This window comes from Haliotis rubra, unplaced genomic scaffold (assembly GCF_003918875.1).
Source record: "Haliotis rubra isolate DU_JTF1 unplaced genomic scaffold, ASM391887v1 Scf119, whole genome shotgun sequence".
Taxonomy (NCBI): Eukaryota; Metazoa; Mollusca; class Gastropoda; order Lepetellida; family Haliotidae; genus Haliotis; species Haliotis rubra.
The window spans coordinates 441802-459353 of record NW_025765103.1 but is presented as its reverse complement, the minus strand read 5'-3'; the positions used below and the strand labels follow the sequence as shown (position 1 = coordinate 459353).

The following is a 17552-nucleotide window of genomic DNA, read 5'->3' as shown; positions in this document are numbered from 1 at the left end:
AGCCCAAAATTTCTACATTAACCCATTTCATAATGTACTTTCGACGTTTTTGGTTTCCCGTTTTTGTGTGAAAAAAAAGTATTAAAATGCAAAAAGGAAAAACCACAAATGGTACTCACGTATTACACCGAACATGTACCTACTATATTGGATTAGGTCCCTAACCCTAACCCGAAACCCGAAACCCTAACCCTAAGCCCTAACCCTAACCCTAACCCCTTGAATTAATCCTAATAAATAGAATGCATTGACCGAACCAGCACAAACACGACTGACGTGTGTAGTGTAATGCATTATTACCGCTTCAAAAAATAAAATACTAATAAAACACTTTTCTATGTAATGGTGCAAATTACTGAATGACAAAAATATATATGTAAATTTAAAAAATTACAAAATACACAAAACATAACACCTCAGCAGCCCGTAATACAAATACATATGAGCGTATTAGTGAAATAAGAAAAATATTTCAAACTGGTGCTTGCAAAATATTGCGCATCTGCCGGTATACAACTACTGGAAACTCTCAACATCGTTGGGCTTATGCAATGACATAGCTCGTAGAGATGAAACACCAGTGAGCGGAGCTTATACGCACTCGCTGAGCCAGACAACCGTGTTGCCATGCAGGCGTCATAGGGCATTGTTTCGAGAACGTGCTTTCGAACAAAATCACATTACATTACGTAAAAGGGTATTATGACGTATTTTTAAAGTTTGTGGTGCTGTATTCTAAAGGTAGGCCGCTGTCCGCTTAGGGTTAGGGTTAGGGTTAGGGTTAGGGCTTAGGGCTTAGGGCTTAGGGTTGGGGTTGGGGACCTAATGCAATATAGTAGGTACATGTCCGGTGGTCGGTCAATGCATTCTATTATTAGGATTATTTCAAGGGGTTAGGGTTAGGGCTGAGGGCTGAGGGCTGAGGGCTGAGGGTTTAGGGGTTAGGATTAGGGTTAGGGTTAGGGTTAGGGACCTAATCCAATATAGCAGGTACATGTCCGGTGTAATACGTGAGTACCATTTGTTGTTGTTCCTTTTTCCATTTTAATACCTTTTTATTCACACAAAAACGGGAAACCAAAAACGTCGAAAGTACATTATGAAATGGGTTAATGTAGAAATTTTGGGCTAATGGAAATTGGCCTGGAATTTGCACTCAAGCCTCTTTCACACGCAACATAAATTTTGTTAAGTAATGATTCGAAGGCTAACTCACCCTCGTGCCGTCACTACACATGCTCATGTCTCCCTCGTTCCTTAGTGCGATCCACATTATCCTTACAGTGTTCCCTACATCACTTTTCTGTCACAAAATCACCAATTTATATAAAAGCGCGTCATTCATGCATGCACCGTGAAATCTACGTCTGACGCCTGACGTCAACAACCCTTTTCAGTTTGAGGCATACCGGCTCATTCCACGCCACACGTTAATTTGTAGATTACGGAATGGGACGAGTGTGCCAAATGGCATCGGATCCATTCGGCAATTGTCCGAAGAATAAAATCACGAGACACCAAGTCTCCCCGTAGCATTCGTAATTGTCTGTGACCTATTCGACTCTTTCCGTTCATTTCCGTGACATCACAGGAGTGACTCGATAAATTTGCACATTGTGCCACAGTGTGGACGTAGCTCAGTCGGTTAGCTGTCGAGCTAACAATCAGAAGGTCGCGGGTTCGCTTCCGACGGGTTCTCACAAACTGGTTGCTTGTCTTAATGACATGTGACCTACGGCAGAGATCGTCCTCACGAGAAGTTGTGGTGCTGTATTCCAAAGGTGCTCCAACACAGCTGTTAATCAATATCAGATGTGTTATTTGTGACTTAATTAATAGTCGCCACATCTGTCGCTGATTGCTAACCTACAGAGTAATACTGTCCAAGTCGCCCTGCTTCCTCCAACTGCTAGTCAGCACCAACCGATGCTGCAGAATGGGGAAGGGTCTCAAAACCATGATCCTTCTTGTGTCAGTTCTGGGGACTCTATATTATTATATTTACCTGCGCAAATCTTCCATGTTGCAATTTTCAGAACTTAGCAATGTGTTTCACTCATCTGAGACAATGCTGTTGTCCAAAACTGGGGTACTGGAGGAAAGTTACCACCAAGTCAATAATTCACGGATTTTGTTTGCTAAAAACTTAGAGGACAATGTCAAGGCCGGGCGAAACGACGAAGATTTCTGGAGAGACCTCAACGTGCTCAGTACGGTAGGTACAAACCGTATGCACAGGCACCTGTTTCATGTATGCATTGACCGGAGTTAAGTCCTTGCATGAATTGAAAAGTTGAAACCTCTGTAAAAATTTAATCATAGAGCATTTTCAATACATTCCTTTCAATTGTAATAGGTTCTGTAAGTTTGAATCTTTTCAAAGTTTACTGGTTTCGAAATATGAATATGGAATTGTGAAATGTTTTGATTCCTTAGAAACTTATGTATTATTCTGGATATCAGGGTTATCCTTGAAAAACAAAATGATCGCTGAATTTTCCACTATGTAAAAACCTTGGTTCACACTGTGTTATTTTCAAATGCCTAAGCTTTGGCCATCAAGGCTCATAAGTACACTTTAAGTTTCTACCGATTAGGGCTTGGCTAAGCAAACCATTGTTATGTTAGCGGACACGTTTCCATTAGGTCCCCGGCTTAATCACTTTGTGCCTCTAACACACCGCTGACCGATTTCTTACAACATGGCGACTTTGCTGACAAGGGTACACAGGATTTTGCGAGGACCCTTCCATGATTCAGGGGTCGTCTGTACATAAATATAGATGTAAGTAATCAGAATGATTCTGACTATCTGTGTATTGTTATATGTTTTTATCGTTTTCACTATAAGTAAGAGAAAAAGCCAGAAATGCTGATAATTACCGTTGTCGTTCTGCGTGAATTTGCGTCAGTCATGGCGTCACGCCGCACGGAAACTTTGACAATTTCTTATGAATTATCAAATCATTGCATTGTATCTATATATAATTTTCTATTTCTTGCTACGATACTCTTTCCATGCATATTCCAAAGGTATTGAGCCATTGCAAGCAATGAATTGACGGATGAATGTTGAAAAATTTCAGAAAATGCTACGCAGTGTAAAATCGGAATTTGTCTTTGTTTACATTTCAGACAAGCGCCGTCTTTCAAGCACAGCGTTCGTTTTAACACCCAATATGTTTCGTCTCATTTTATCTAGACAGTTGGTATTGGTGACACAGACCAGTTGCAATTTGATTCTAAAATGTATGGGGAATTCAGTGATGCATTTTTCGAAGCTGACTATGAAATATACGTGATGTAATAGGCGTCTCAATACCGGCCTTCGCGAAACGTGATTTTGTAAACACTATCCAATATGGCGGAAAGCGCTCTACGGTGTTCGTGTAAGTGCATTTTCGAAAACATCCCAACCGATTCTAGATTCATCGGCAACGTTTCAGAATTATAATTAGCGATTTCATGTAAAACTGATATCAGTGATCATGAATATGTTATTTTTGAAATTCAATACTCCCAGTAATTATCCGATTTTCACATTTCAAAACATACAGCAAATAACGCTGTGAATCGCGATTTCGTACTGTGTCAAAAATGGCGGCATTTTCGATGAAGCCTATTTTGAAAGGTCATTTTCACTACTTGAGCTTTGGTTAAAATAATAGTGGATAGTATCAAGAAACAGGAAATTTCCCGCAGAATTCGAAACTGTGAAGTGTATTTGTGTGCGTTGGATATTTTGATTTTTATTGGACTTGAAATTGAGGGTTGAAGGGGAAGGACATATATGTCCCTGTGGCATCAAGGGGGCTAGAATCGGTTTGGATGTTTCGAAAATATACTTACACGAACGCCGAAGTGCGCTTTCCGCCTTATTGGATAGTGTTTACAAAATCACGTCTCGCAAAGGCCGGTATTGAGACGCCTATTACATCAGGTATATTTCATAGTCAGCTGCGACAAATGCATCAATGAATTCCCCATACATTTTAGAATCAAATCACAGTTGGTCTTTGTTACCAATACCAACTGGATATTGGGTGTGAAAACAAACGCTGTGCTCGGAAGACTGCGCTAGTAGTTTGAAATGTAAACAAAGAAAAGATTCGATTTATACTGCATAGCAGCCGGCTATTCATTGCTTGCAATGGCTCAATACCTTTAGAATATGTATGGAAAGAGTATCATAGCAAGAAAGAGGAAATTAAAAATAGATACAATGCAATGATTTGATTTGATACTTCATAAGAAATTGTCAAAGTTTCCGTGCAGAGTGACGCCATAACAGACGCAAAATCACGCAGAACGACAACGGTAATTATCAGCATTTCTGGCTTCTTCTCTTACTTACAAAGGAAACATATAACAATACACAGATAGTCAGAGTCACTCTGATGACTTACATTTCATATTTATGTACAAACGATCCCTGAATCATGGAAGAGTCCTCGCAAAATCCTGTGTACCCTTGTCAGCGAAGCCGCCATTTTGTAAGAAATCGGTCATCGGTTGTGATGTCACACGTCAACATTGTTGTAGTACCACATATTAGGCAATATCTTTGAGGTGAAGGTCGGATGAAAAAAAAGTAAACACAATCGTCCTATCCTTCTGATTACACTTTCAGTACTATGATGTATATTTTGCGTATCATTCAGATATTTTTTTTCATGAAACCAATTTCAGTAGATTCTACCTACATTTAGCCTTGTTCAATATCATACGTGGATACAGGGTATACGTTTTTATTCTTTGAAAGTTTTTGATTGTTTGAATAAAAGTTACAAAAGAAATTGACACATTTAGAGTATCACCACATTTTAAACCTTTACACAAGTGTTAGTAGATCAAGCGTAGTCATAACTGCAACATTGACTTTATGTCCTATAGTGTGCAATATTCAATACATTGGGACTAATATTGCAGTTTCATATGAACAAGTTAATGGACAGCGATCTAATTCAAACCTTATAAGTAAAACTGATAATATTAATGGAAATGATTTATACATTTTATCTTGTAATTTTCAATGAAATTTAGTGAGAGAATCCAAAATAATTCATTTATTGATATTTTTTTACCATAAGATAACCTGTACATTCAATTAAAAACATAACATTTGCATTGTTATTCAAACTGTTTTTCTATTTTGAAATACTTTGGGAATAACAAGATAAGCAGGTGCCCGTTCGGTCTCGCTTTATGCGTTGCTATGCAACAAAGTACCTCTTATACAATGTACGACATGGATTTAGGACCGCGTCGTACGACATGGATATGACGTCTTTGTGAAACGGTCGTAAAGGAGGTCGGAAGAGGGTCGTAAACAAGGTCGTAGGGTCTACAACCTCCTAAATTTAGGAGGCTTTTGTGAAACGCGGGCCAGGAATTTTAGACATTATGTCGTTCAATGTTGAGACTGTTGCTCTGCAGTCTTTCTGACTGCATCTCCATGAGATCTATTCTCTCCTTCTCTCTTGTTCAGAATGAACATATACCGGTAACCATTTACACATAGATATCTTCAACCACGAAAAGTAGGAAGAAACTTCTAGTCTAACTGTGCATTTACCATAACTGAATTTGTGGAAATAATGGTGAAAACTGTAATTTCCAAAATTCTTATAGCAAGTTTCTGCAAGAAAATGAATAACTCACAACTTATGAATTGAGTGAACTAATTTATAAATCAAAGTGACTGTGTGAACTCACTAACATGGATTCAATCTCATACTGGTAGTCTGGTATACATGTCATATTTCTTTCCTTGAGTGAACACGTTTTTTCATCTTGTAGAATCCCTTAAAACAACACCGTTGTCAAAACATAAAACATCAAACGATTTTTACCTAATTAACATAAAGTCTATTGGCTGGCTTATTATGAAATTAATGTCTTGTCTCAACTGGAATCTTTCAAATGTATATTTGTCTCTGGAATCATCTGTGAGCTTGTGGGCTGATTTCTCTTGATCTATAATGAATGTTTTATTAAAACATTCTGTAACGTACTTCTTGTAAATGATCAAATTAATCTAGATACACTTATGATTCAGTAAAAAGGGAATTCATTTGAGTATTTGCTTCAATCCGCACATGTTTGGACAACACAACCAAAGTTCATGAGATTTTCGTGAATACGCAGATTGCACAAACTCAAATGGCCTCTCCCTTGTGACAGGTGTTAATTGGAGAATGTATTCTACTACGGTTAGTTCCCATGAAGCAGAATTGTAAAAACATAGGGTGATTACCTCCAAGACCTGGTGATCTCGAACAAAGGCCAGTTAATGTTTTAACAGGCACAAGGTTGATACGAAAAGTTGAAGGGGTAAAGAAATGAAATAAGCCTAAACTGATATTTGACATTTTCATGACATAATATATTTGGTGTTGCCACAATTAATCATCACAAGATGAAACATATCATGTGAAATATATCTCAACTATCATTTGGATGGCCTTTTCAACTATCTTCTTAAATCTGCCATGCCAACACGCCAAGTAATAATAAGATACATAATTTGCAAATCATGTATGACCTATTTCAACTTATTACTGACCCTACGAAGGTCACCCAAAACTCTAGCACTTTGTTAGATATTAGTAGATTAGTAGATTAATCAATACCTTTGGCGAGACGTAGAACGTATCATCCCCGTAGACGTTGAGTGAACACATGAATCAGTATCATTATAATCTCAGTGAGCTTAACTCAGTAAATTAACTCAGTAAATTCGATCATATTTCAAAACAAGTTCAGAATTTTATAGCACCCAGTGTCTTAATCCCGTATAACAACACCGACGCAACCTGAACGAGATTATACTGTAATAACAAAATCCTACTTCACGGGAATACCCCATTACGCCATGGCACGGGTTCACTTTTATGGCATGTAATACACTCAGTCAGTCAGTATATCTGTACACTGTTATATAGTCCATATAGCGTAGGTGTATGGAATTTGTATTCATACGAAAATGAGGGGATTAAACATATTTGCGCTTTTGTGTGATCACAACTTTTGTGGAAAAACATACACTTGAAACTGACTTTTGAAAATGCTCGCCATACTAGCGGTAAATAGAACAGTCAATATCAATTTTTGACACATAGAACAAGAAGAATGCAGATGAGTGAAGTTAAACTAATATATAGAATTGGTTCCTAGTTGGTCGCATAGGACGGCGAATAGTAAACACTTAATCTAAACATAATCCCAACTTTAAAATATGTATCACTTCAAGCGTGAGACGCAGTTGCATTGATATCAAGCACAAAGGGATAATATGAAAATATGGCTTATTCCTGCAGTTTTCATGAATAAACATGTCACATGCAAGATACATTATGTATATCAACAATAAGAACTCTAACAGATCAAAAGATTCGTGAAATAGTTCAGTCTATACACTCATGGGCCAGGGATCCTTCGGGAAAAGGAGAAATTGAAAGAAGTAGTGGTAAAATCCTTCCTAAATTTCCAAAAGTTTCCAACCCTTGGAAACATCATCTTTCCAATTTTGGAAATTTTTGGAAATATGATATTTCCAAATTGGAAATTTTTGGAAATCACCACAGCTGTCTGCGAAACGTGCATTTTTCAAAACGTGGAAAGGTAACCGTGGGACATTGTTCCAAATGCACGTGTATGAATGTGGCATAAATACCGAGACAAGGCGATCGGTTACGGGGGATTCACAACGTCAGCTGGCAAGAACCTGCAACTGCAGCCAGGCCACCATCAGCGAATTGACAAATCGCTACCAGCAAACAGCCATACCCAAGATCGGGTGGACCAAGAGTCACGAACACCGCTACATCCGGCAGATCCACCTCCGGGACAGAGTCGTGGCGTCAACCGTGGCGACAGCACTAGAACACGCCATCAGCAGACGAACAGTCCTTGATGACTTGGTATGGCTGATGAACGAGCCCACCACCCCATCCGTGGATGGTCTTGACCCGACTACATCGTCAAAGCAGACTGCAATGGGCACGAACTGTACGTCGGTGGCAGCGACTTGATTTGTCGCTATAAACATTGTATAAACATGTTATTGATACTTTCACTTTGCAATATTATCGTCAAAAATCAATTCCTGCAATTTATACAATATATTTGACTAAATTTCGACTCTCTTCACATAACTTATATATTGAAACAGGAAGGTATAATAATATTCACATGACCAATAGAACATGCCTGTCATGTCCTAATAATATAGAGGATGAATTCCATTTTGTATTAAAATGTCCTGTTCATCAAGATTAAAGGAAATTGTATATTAAGCCTTACTATTGGAAAAATCCACCAGTTTTGAAACTTGTCCAGCTCTTAAGTATCCAAAATGTTAAGCCACTCTGTAATCTGTGTAAATTCCTATTCAAGGCTTCACAGCTAAGACTAACTTTACTGTAAAATGTGTTTGTATGTTCTCCTTTTGTTTGTTTATAAATTGTACCAAACCAACCACCCTGTCTGTACTAAGAATGTATATTTTCACGTTCACAACCGACTAGCTGTACAGCTAAAGGTAAATAAAGAATTGGATTGACTTGGAGAGAGTGCTGTTTACAGACGAAAGTCGGCTCAGTCTGTTCAGAAACATTGGCAGAGTTCGAGCTTTTCGACGTAGAGGAGAGCGATTTGCGTCCAACTGCGTCCATGAAGTTCATCCGTTCCGGGCGACATTTGTGGCCAGAGAACAAGAAGACTGGTAATAATCCGAGGAAATCTGAATGCCCAGCGATACACGGAGACTGGAGTCTGGAGACCTTTCATGGTGCCCTTTCTTCGACAACCAAGTGGCCAAGTGGAGCAATTTTGCAGCACGGAAAGCAAAGCCTCATACCGCCAGAGTTGTTCGACAATACCTGCACAACGTTAACGTCAACGTATTGTCTTGACCAGCGCGTTCTTCAGACATGAACCCCATTGAACATCTCTGGGATCATCTTGATCGTCAGCTGAGACAGCGAGTACCACCTCCAGCGAACCGACAGGAACTTGTGCAGACTCACTTAGGCTTATGGAACAGGATTCCTGCTGATGTCATCCGCCGACGTCAATGAGGAGACGTGTGTTGGCGTGTATGGATGCCCAGGGTGGTCACACTCGCTATTGATGACGTATACCTTGACTGCTGTCTCATTAAGTGACTCATTATGCACTTTTTAAATGACCTCTGATTTGTGTAACTTTTGAATGAGCTCTGATTTGACTCTTTGGCTGTTTCTTAATGAATTGCGGCAAATGCTAGACCAGCATTACAGTGAATTTTCAGTCAAATTATTGGAAACTAATTTCTATTTGTAAAATAATTATCATAAAACTCCCATACGTCTTTGTTTCTATTTTAGTTCAAGTGAAGTTGCTGATAACTTTCTTTTGTCCGGAAGTTTAGTTAATGGCGTAATTTCTCAGTCACCCGTTTCCCTTTGAGCGTCAGTCAGAGGCACGTAGCTCTACTGCAGAGCTGCTGTTGTAACAATCCTTATATCAAATTTCAACTCATGCAGCGACGTGGAATTTATTCACTGTCAATAGAGTCAAACATAAGTCATGTCGTTTCGATGTGTTATTGTCTTTAAGTGATCAATTACATGTTCGGATTTAATACAAAAAATGATAAAAATTCCAAACTCAAACGATTTTGGACACAAAATGTACTTGATTATCTGATTATCGTATCGGTGTTCTTTGATGCATTTAGTCTAAAACAATTTCAAAGAAGTCTTTTATAATAGTAGATACCAAGCCATTTTCTGTTTACACCGCTGATATTCACTGACATCACAATCTTCTGTTCACACCTCTGTTATTCACTGACATCACAATCTTCTGTTTACACCGCTTATATCCGGATATTCACTGACATCACAATCTACTGTTTACACCACTGTTATTCACTGACATCACAATCTTCTGTTTACACCGCTTATATCCAGATATTCACTGACATTGCAATCTTCTGTTTACACCACTGTTATTCACTGACATCACAATCTTCTGTTTACACCGCTTATATCCAGATATTCACTGACATTGCAATCTTCTGTTTACACCGCTGTTATTCACTGACATCACAATCTACTGTTTACACCGCTGTTATTCACTGACATCACAATCTACTGTTTACACCGCTGTTATTCACTGACATCACAATCTTCTGTTTACACCGCTTATATCCGGATATTCACTGACATCACAATCTTCTGTTTACACCGGTGTTATTCACTGACATCACAATCTTCTGTTTACACCGGTGTTATTCACTGACATCACAATCTTCTGTTTACACCGCTGTTATTCACTTACATCACAATCTTCTGTTTACACCGCTGTTATTCAGTGACATCACAATCTTCTGTTTACACCGCTGTTATGCACTGACATCACCATCTTCTGTTTACACCACTGTTATCCACTCACATCATACTTCTGTTTACACCACTGTTATCTACTCACATCACCATCTTCCGTTTGCATCACTGTTATCCATTGACATCGCCACTGTCGTCGACAGACATCAACCGCTAGCGCTGTTGCCAATAGATAATGCCTTCTTCAGTTACCACCTTTGATATTTCTGAACACCTTCCTTGTCTTTAAACGCCAATGTTTCATGTAACCACCTTATTCATCTGTCAACATCTCCATCTTCTATAGAGTGCAAGGTCTTTCTCTTAACACCATTCAGGCTCCATCGCTTTAATGTCGATGTATTTCAGCCTCATTCATTTCAGAAACTACCAGAGACAGTGCAGTCAATGAGGAATCCCTGCTGGTGGAACCAGCATCCACCCCAGACCACCTGTGACAAACTGACGCTGATGAACAAGGCCTTGAAACTGCCTGCTAACCCGGAGAATGGGCCAGTTCTGAGGTGCTTGCCGTATTTCTATCTCATTGGTCAAGCAAAGTGTGGAACAACAGACTTATTTTCCAGAATCACCCACCATCCTAGTATTCTGTCACCCATAACAAAGGAACCATTTTGGGTTTTTCCTCTACGGTTTCGTAAGTATGTAGCATACGTATTGGATCACTAGTAAGTTAGTATCACCTGCTGAACATATAATATAAAATTACAGTCGGCCAAGCAATACAAAACCGAAAAGAATCACAAGTAAAGCACACGACAGAAATGGCTTCTTTCATCGTATTTAAACTATGTAGGGAATCTAAAACCAACGCCGGGAGGGCCATCATAGGGGGTGAGTAATGTGACACCGCATTGCTCCATACCTGTACTCGTGGCCTTTACTGGGTTTGTTACGTCAAGACGAACTCAAGGGCAGAAGGTTGCTGGATCCAGCTGACAATGTACTGCCAAATCCTTACCTCACCACACACCTTCTTAGAATTAAGAGGGAACTTTCTTTGAATTTATAGAAAAAGATTTTGGACATGTTCAGTTGTCATTGATACAAATTTAGGTGTTGGATGAAAGTCATCCGGTGGTTTTCGTAAGATTTAAAGCCAAGGGTTATTAGAAACTTCATAAAGACTTTTAATCGAAAAGGATTGTCAAACAACATTATGTTTCATATTTTCATGAACCTTTGGAAACTGGCGTACAATATCATATCCCTCCATTCATGTACTTGAATACAAAAGCCATATGATGCCGCTTGGTACCATAAAATATTTTTTTAAATCTCTCAGTATGTAGGTATTAATTTCGTTGAATACACAATGTATTTTGGAAAGTGGTTAGATGTAACATGCTGTTTCCAGATTCCAGTACCCCTTTCTGGATTCGAACTCACATTCTAAGAATGAATCAGCTAAAAGCCTGCGATCTAACCCAATACGCCACCGCTCCCAACGCTGCATATGTTACTATATTTCGTTATTTCAAAATATTTTTCGAAATTTTGAGTCTTGTTCTTGTTATTTGGCAATTATTTTCGTTATTCCAGTCAATGTTTCGTTATTCCAGTCAATGTTTCGTTATTCCAGTCAATGTTTCGTTATTCCAGTCAATGTTTCGTTATTCCAGTCAATGTTTCGTTATTCCAGTCAATGTTTCGTTATTTCAAGCATGTATGTCTAGAAAAAGGAAATATCTAATTTCTTCTCTCGTTTGCTTCGATTATACATGGCGATCACGTCACTTCCTCTATAATGTAGAATTATTAAGACCAAGAAACCATTCGTGGTCACGGCATACCACTTTCACGTAAAACATCAATCTGAGCTGGTAGAATGTTTTGTCGCAATTCGACCCACTTGTATTCCAGAGAAGTCATCCACTTCTACACTGACCACGAAAAGAGTCCAGTTCACTGTGAAATTGCGTGTAGAGGAGTTAATAAATTACTCAGATTGCCAAGTGGTTAAGTTCACCGACATGCCAATAATAAACATAAATAGATATGAAGATCTTTCTTGCACAAGTCTCACCACATGTAAGAAACCGTCCAGTCAGAGCATTACCCGATGCTTTACGTGATCCCCGAGAACAGCCGACGCCCTTAATGTTGCACATTGGCCAACGTATATGGCACATCAGACAAGTCAACACCCAGGTCGTATGATATTTCAAAAGTTCGCAAAAATATTTACAAACTTCGCAAGAAGTATTCAGATTTCGCATTGGATGTACGAATGCATGGATTGTATTAAAATACTTTTATTGTGGTACACTTGGTTGTGTGTAGACTGTACGTTGAACTGTACGTGTTTCTACTACACGTGGTGTTCAGTATTCTGCTGGACATACCACATCTCTCCTCGCTACTTGCCTGTAACAGTGACGGTGCGACATTAAATCACTCACTCGCATGCAAACAGCCCTTTGTTTAGAAGTGGTGTGTCCTGTATGTAGTTCCGTATATAAATGTAGTTCTATATTTCAGAAAAAGGTTGTTCATCGATTGAGACCTACCTTGACTTTCTTCAAACCTCCTCTGACACGATTAAGGACGACTACTTAGCCCGCAACGTTAGCTCACTAATTACAGGTAGGTCATGAATAATTGGAGGTTGGCTGTCCACAGAATATGCGGTAATTATATCATTAATTGATACACAAAATGATATATATTTTATACATTCAGTACATCTTTTGGGCTGACGTGTTACAGGTGACAGGCAGACCGACATTCCTCTTAATGTCTCATGTGATATTGGGAAGACGTATAAGCACGATGTAAACGTTGACGAAAATATATTTATTTTTGAGCTTTTTATATACGTAGGGGACGGATCAACCACGACCATGTCCGGAAACGCCTGGTGGAACATGTTGCCTGGTAACGAGGGATGTGGAGAGCCATGCATCACCAACGCTAACATAGTACATCACATGAACCCCAGAGCAAAGATAATCGTGTCACTGAGGAATCCTACATCCAGGTACGAGTGACCGGGCAACTTTCACCGACGCAACCACCAACATAATGTTCGGTTGTTTTGCATTTTGTCAGACGTCATGATTAGGACCATCACCGAGCAGAGCAGAGAGGCATAACAGGGCTAACTTTTACCGAGTCACCTTCCAAGACTTCTCTCTATAACCATAACACCAACGCTTAAATCGTTTACAGTTATACCAGGTGGCGCCTGGTCATCTGCTTACGTAACCTACTCGCCAGGGACCTGAAATACGTTCTGTTGACCGGGTTTAATTCTTGTTGCAGGTCGTTTTCCTATTACATCATGAAGGCTCGAGTTTTGAAGTACAACATTTCCAAGGAACATTTTCATAACCTAGTGTTCAACGAAATTACCGAGTTTCACAACTGCATGTCACTCTCATCTCTCCGTTCCTGCGTCATGAACACAACGGAGGAGAATTACCTCACTACAGCGGTAAGCCTTGTGGCTTTGTGAATGGTTCCGCCATTTGTCTTTAGACAGGTATTTGGTGAAAACAAAAAACACACTAAATATTGGGTTGTACAGGGTAAAACGTAATTCTGGACTGGAGGGCAATATGTCACGTGACCATAAATACAGTTCCATATGTAGCCTCAGGGGATCGAGAAAATATGTCAAAAGTGGCAATTGCAACGCCAGGGTAAAGTTTATTGAAAAACAAAATATGTGAAACGTCCCCAGGTTTAGGCAAGAAGTAGTATTTCCATATAGATAAGGTCGTTTATTCATATGAATCATACCTTCCTCTACTCAAAACGTGCGAATTTGACAAAGAAATTGAACTTACACTTAATGTATATTGATGGTCTGATTTTGTACAATAGTAGTCAAATAAGAATTTAGTTAGTCCCTTTCAAATGCTTTACTAGAAATAGAGGACACCAGTGAAACCGCTTCACCTGTAGATTACACAATCTTTGCGCATAGCTTCAGACTGACACAATATTTCCTCAATTACTCTGCTTTCTCTGTCGAGCGATATTCTACGAACTATGTACAGCCATTGGGGTCTATATTACTTCTAAGTACAAGCATGCACTTTCAATACAACGGACACAAGTTTTAGCATTCATTTGTTATAAGCAAGGAGTGTTACGGTTAATAATTTGCCGTGACAAAAGGTTTAAGAGTCCCCTTTGAACCAGCAAAATAGAACACAGACAAGTCTAAAATATTGAATAATATATTGAACAAACCATAGGCGCCCGACTCTGATATATTTAAAAGTATCACCTATATGTATAAGATATAAGAAAGGTGTGTCAGTAAATCGAAACAAAATGGCGGCCCGGCTCGGCTCGGCTCGGTTTCGGTCAAACAAACGCTTCTATCGCTTTGACCGTTGAATAAACTGAACAATTTATACGCAGTTGACCTCTGTAAAGTACCTTGCGTATCACAAACCTGGTGATTTTATTCCCATTTAAAGCTTTGAATAATTTTGCCGTCCATTCTCGCACCAAGTCAGGACATATGCCCGGGAGTAAACAAATCTCAGGCTACAGACCCGCACCGAATAGTAGAGCGAGTCTCTGATTGGATAGCGTCTTCTATTATTCCCACCTCTTTTAACGTGCAACTATATTATCCAATATACAGAGTCTGGCGCCTATGGAACAAACAATGAGCAAGCTACAATGAATGACAATACAGATATCTGGTACAATGCAATTGAGTCACAAATCTAAAATATTGGGTCACAAATATTAGATATTAACTCACCAGTCTTGACATTTACAGTGAGAGCACATATACTGATTAAAGGTTGTTTTACAATGACAGTAGACGAATAGGCAAGAACGATCGGTCTTGACGATGGCAGACAGATGTACATAACTCCAGTCATATGAAAAGTCCCATGTGATTCCTTGTCGCACAACACAACAACCAGCCTTTATATAGCTCTTACACAGTTCTCGAGCATTCTAGCAAAGCTAGGCAGCATCATTATCCACTCAGAACTTTTTAGTAATCCGTCGAAATCGGTTGAAAACTCCAGGGCATGTGGAAAGCGGTAAATAGAGACAACTCTGAAGTACTATTTCCAAATGCGTACCGCTAAAAATACTATTGCCATTGAACATATATATGATGTGAGATGCGAGCCAAAACCCACACTCAAAACTTTAAACATTGTGACCCATAATAACTATCACCTAATCAATGACATTGAATAGGAATGGCTTATGTTGCTTGTATTGTACACAGCGTGACGATTGAGGGGGGTACATGAACGTTCTGTACATCAACATATCAAGTAATGAGCAATGCGAGCCACAGGTTCTCGTGTCTTTGCGAGGATTAAAGTTTCTGTTTGAAATGACCCCCAACTCGTAATGCTTCACAGTACAATATATCATGACTTTATTGAACTGTGAAGCATTTCAAGTCGGGGGTCATATAAAAACAATAAAATTAATGTTTAATACTCGCAAAGACACGAAGGCCTGTGGCTCGCATTGGTCATTACTTGATATGTTGATGTACGAAATACGTGCACCCGGTGTCACCAGTGATTGCCAGTGGTTCCTTGCCACTTACGACGTATTTAGAATCATCAGGCGGATGTTTCGTCGGGTGTTATGGTAGAGATTTGTCACTTCCATCTACCTTGCCTGATGTTTCCCATCGTTGATACTATCCTCCTGCTATACACCATAGGTATCAGGTAAACGCTGCTTCTACACGTACACAATGACAAAAATATCTGTTACAGATCGGCCTTCGTTCCAGCATTTACCACACCCACCTGGTCGACTGGTTGAAAGTCTTCCCTCGAGAACAGATACATGTTATACATTTTGAACACTACATTAGACATGTAGAAGATACTCTTGCTGGCGTCTACAATTTCCTCGAAGTAGGCAAGTATTTAACTTTAAGTTTGTTTTTTAAAGATAAACTGCTTCCTTTATGGTGAGTGGCACCGCTCGAGGTAACACGTGCACTTTTCCCTATTCACATGTGTGAAACATTAACTTGTGACAGTTTCAGAGTTTTACCGTAGTGATTCGGGCGGTGGGGTAGCCTAGTGGCTGTCGCGTTCACTCGTCACGCCAAAGGTACGATGTGTATTTAGCCCATTTCTGGTGTCTCCCGCCCTGATATTGCTGAAATATTGTTGAGACTAAATACTACTCACTCACTCCACCAAATGCAACAAATGCCTATGGACTTTGGACTTTCCCTAAACAATGTTGATTCGCCGTGAACACAATACATTTTCTAAAGTGGCATTGTCCCGACTCACTACTGACTCACAATAGTTTCCATGAATGCTTGAACGTTTCCTAGTCCATAAATTCACTATGCGCCAAAGGAACACCAGAAGCACAACTGGGCTCATACGTGCTAAACGAAACTGACATGTTGAATGTAGGAAATTCCAAGAAGGCAGTTTGAAAAAGAATATAAGTACAACGGACTTAGCCTAAACAGAATGTGGTCTTGTGTTATTCAGGGTTGCCGTCCGACAATGAGATGAAACACATTGCTGGACGTCGAATCGAGAATCAGAGAACAGAAACTGGGAAACAGCTCGGTGACATGTGGCCGGAAACACGAGCCCTACTCGATAATTTCTTCAGACCCTTTAATGCACAACTAGCTTCCTTATTAAACAACGAGGCCTTCAAATGGACACTGAGCAACTAAAGTTTGGAACAAAGTACATATATTTTCACATAGTCATTGCCAAGGACCAATGTGCAACTGATGACTATGGAAGCTTCTGATTGACCACTCAGGAGTGTCAGTGGACTTCTATCTAGGAAGGAATCAGCCTAGATGTATACTGAATGATGCGTTGAACCGCAATAGCTTAAAGCAACAGCTGTTCACAATGTTACAAATAGCGGCCAATTGTTAATAGTAATTTCCATAGGTATATTTACGAGGTCTCACCTGTCATAAGGTAGCAAGTGTGTGCAGTAATGTCTGGGGGCAAAATGTATGTGAGTGTGAAACCACATATGTGAGACTCAGTGTGAAACCACATATGTGAGACTCGGAGTGAGACCACAACATGTGAAAATGAAACCATTTATGTGGGGGTGAAACCACTTATGAGGGACTCGGGAACCACATATGTGAGACTCAGAGTGACACCACATATGTGATACTCAGAGTGACACCACATATGTGATACTCAGTGTGAA

At 39.5% G+C, this 17552-nt stretch overlaps 1 protein-coding gene across 1 annotated transcript; it reads left to right on the top strand.

The window, feature by feature from the left end:
- Positions 1–1898: 1898 nt before the first annotated feature.
- LOC124260937 (carbohydrate sulfotransferase 15-like) lies at positions 1899–17063 on the top strand. Its single transcript, XM_046695268.1, has 7 exons — positions 1899–2215; positions 10755–11028; positions 12873–12977; positions 13215–13371; positions 13656–13827; positions 16112–16259; positions 16856–17063. The coding sequence occupies exons 1-7, from the start codon at positions 1937–1939 to the stop codon at positions 17047–17049; spliced, it is 1329 nt and encodes a 442-aa protein (XP_046551224.1). The 5' UTR covers positions 1899–1936; the 3' UTR covers positions 17050–17063.
- The last annotated feature ends 489 nt before the right edge of the window (positions 17064–17552 follow it).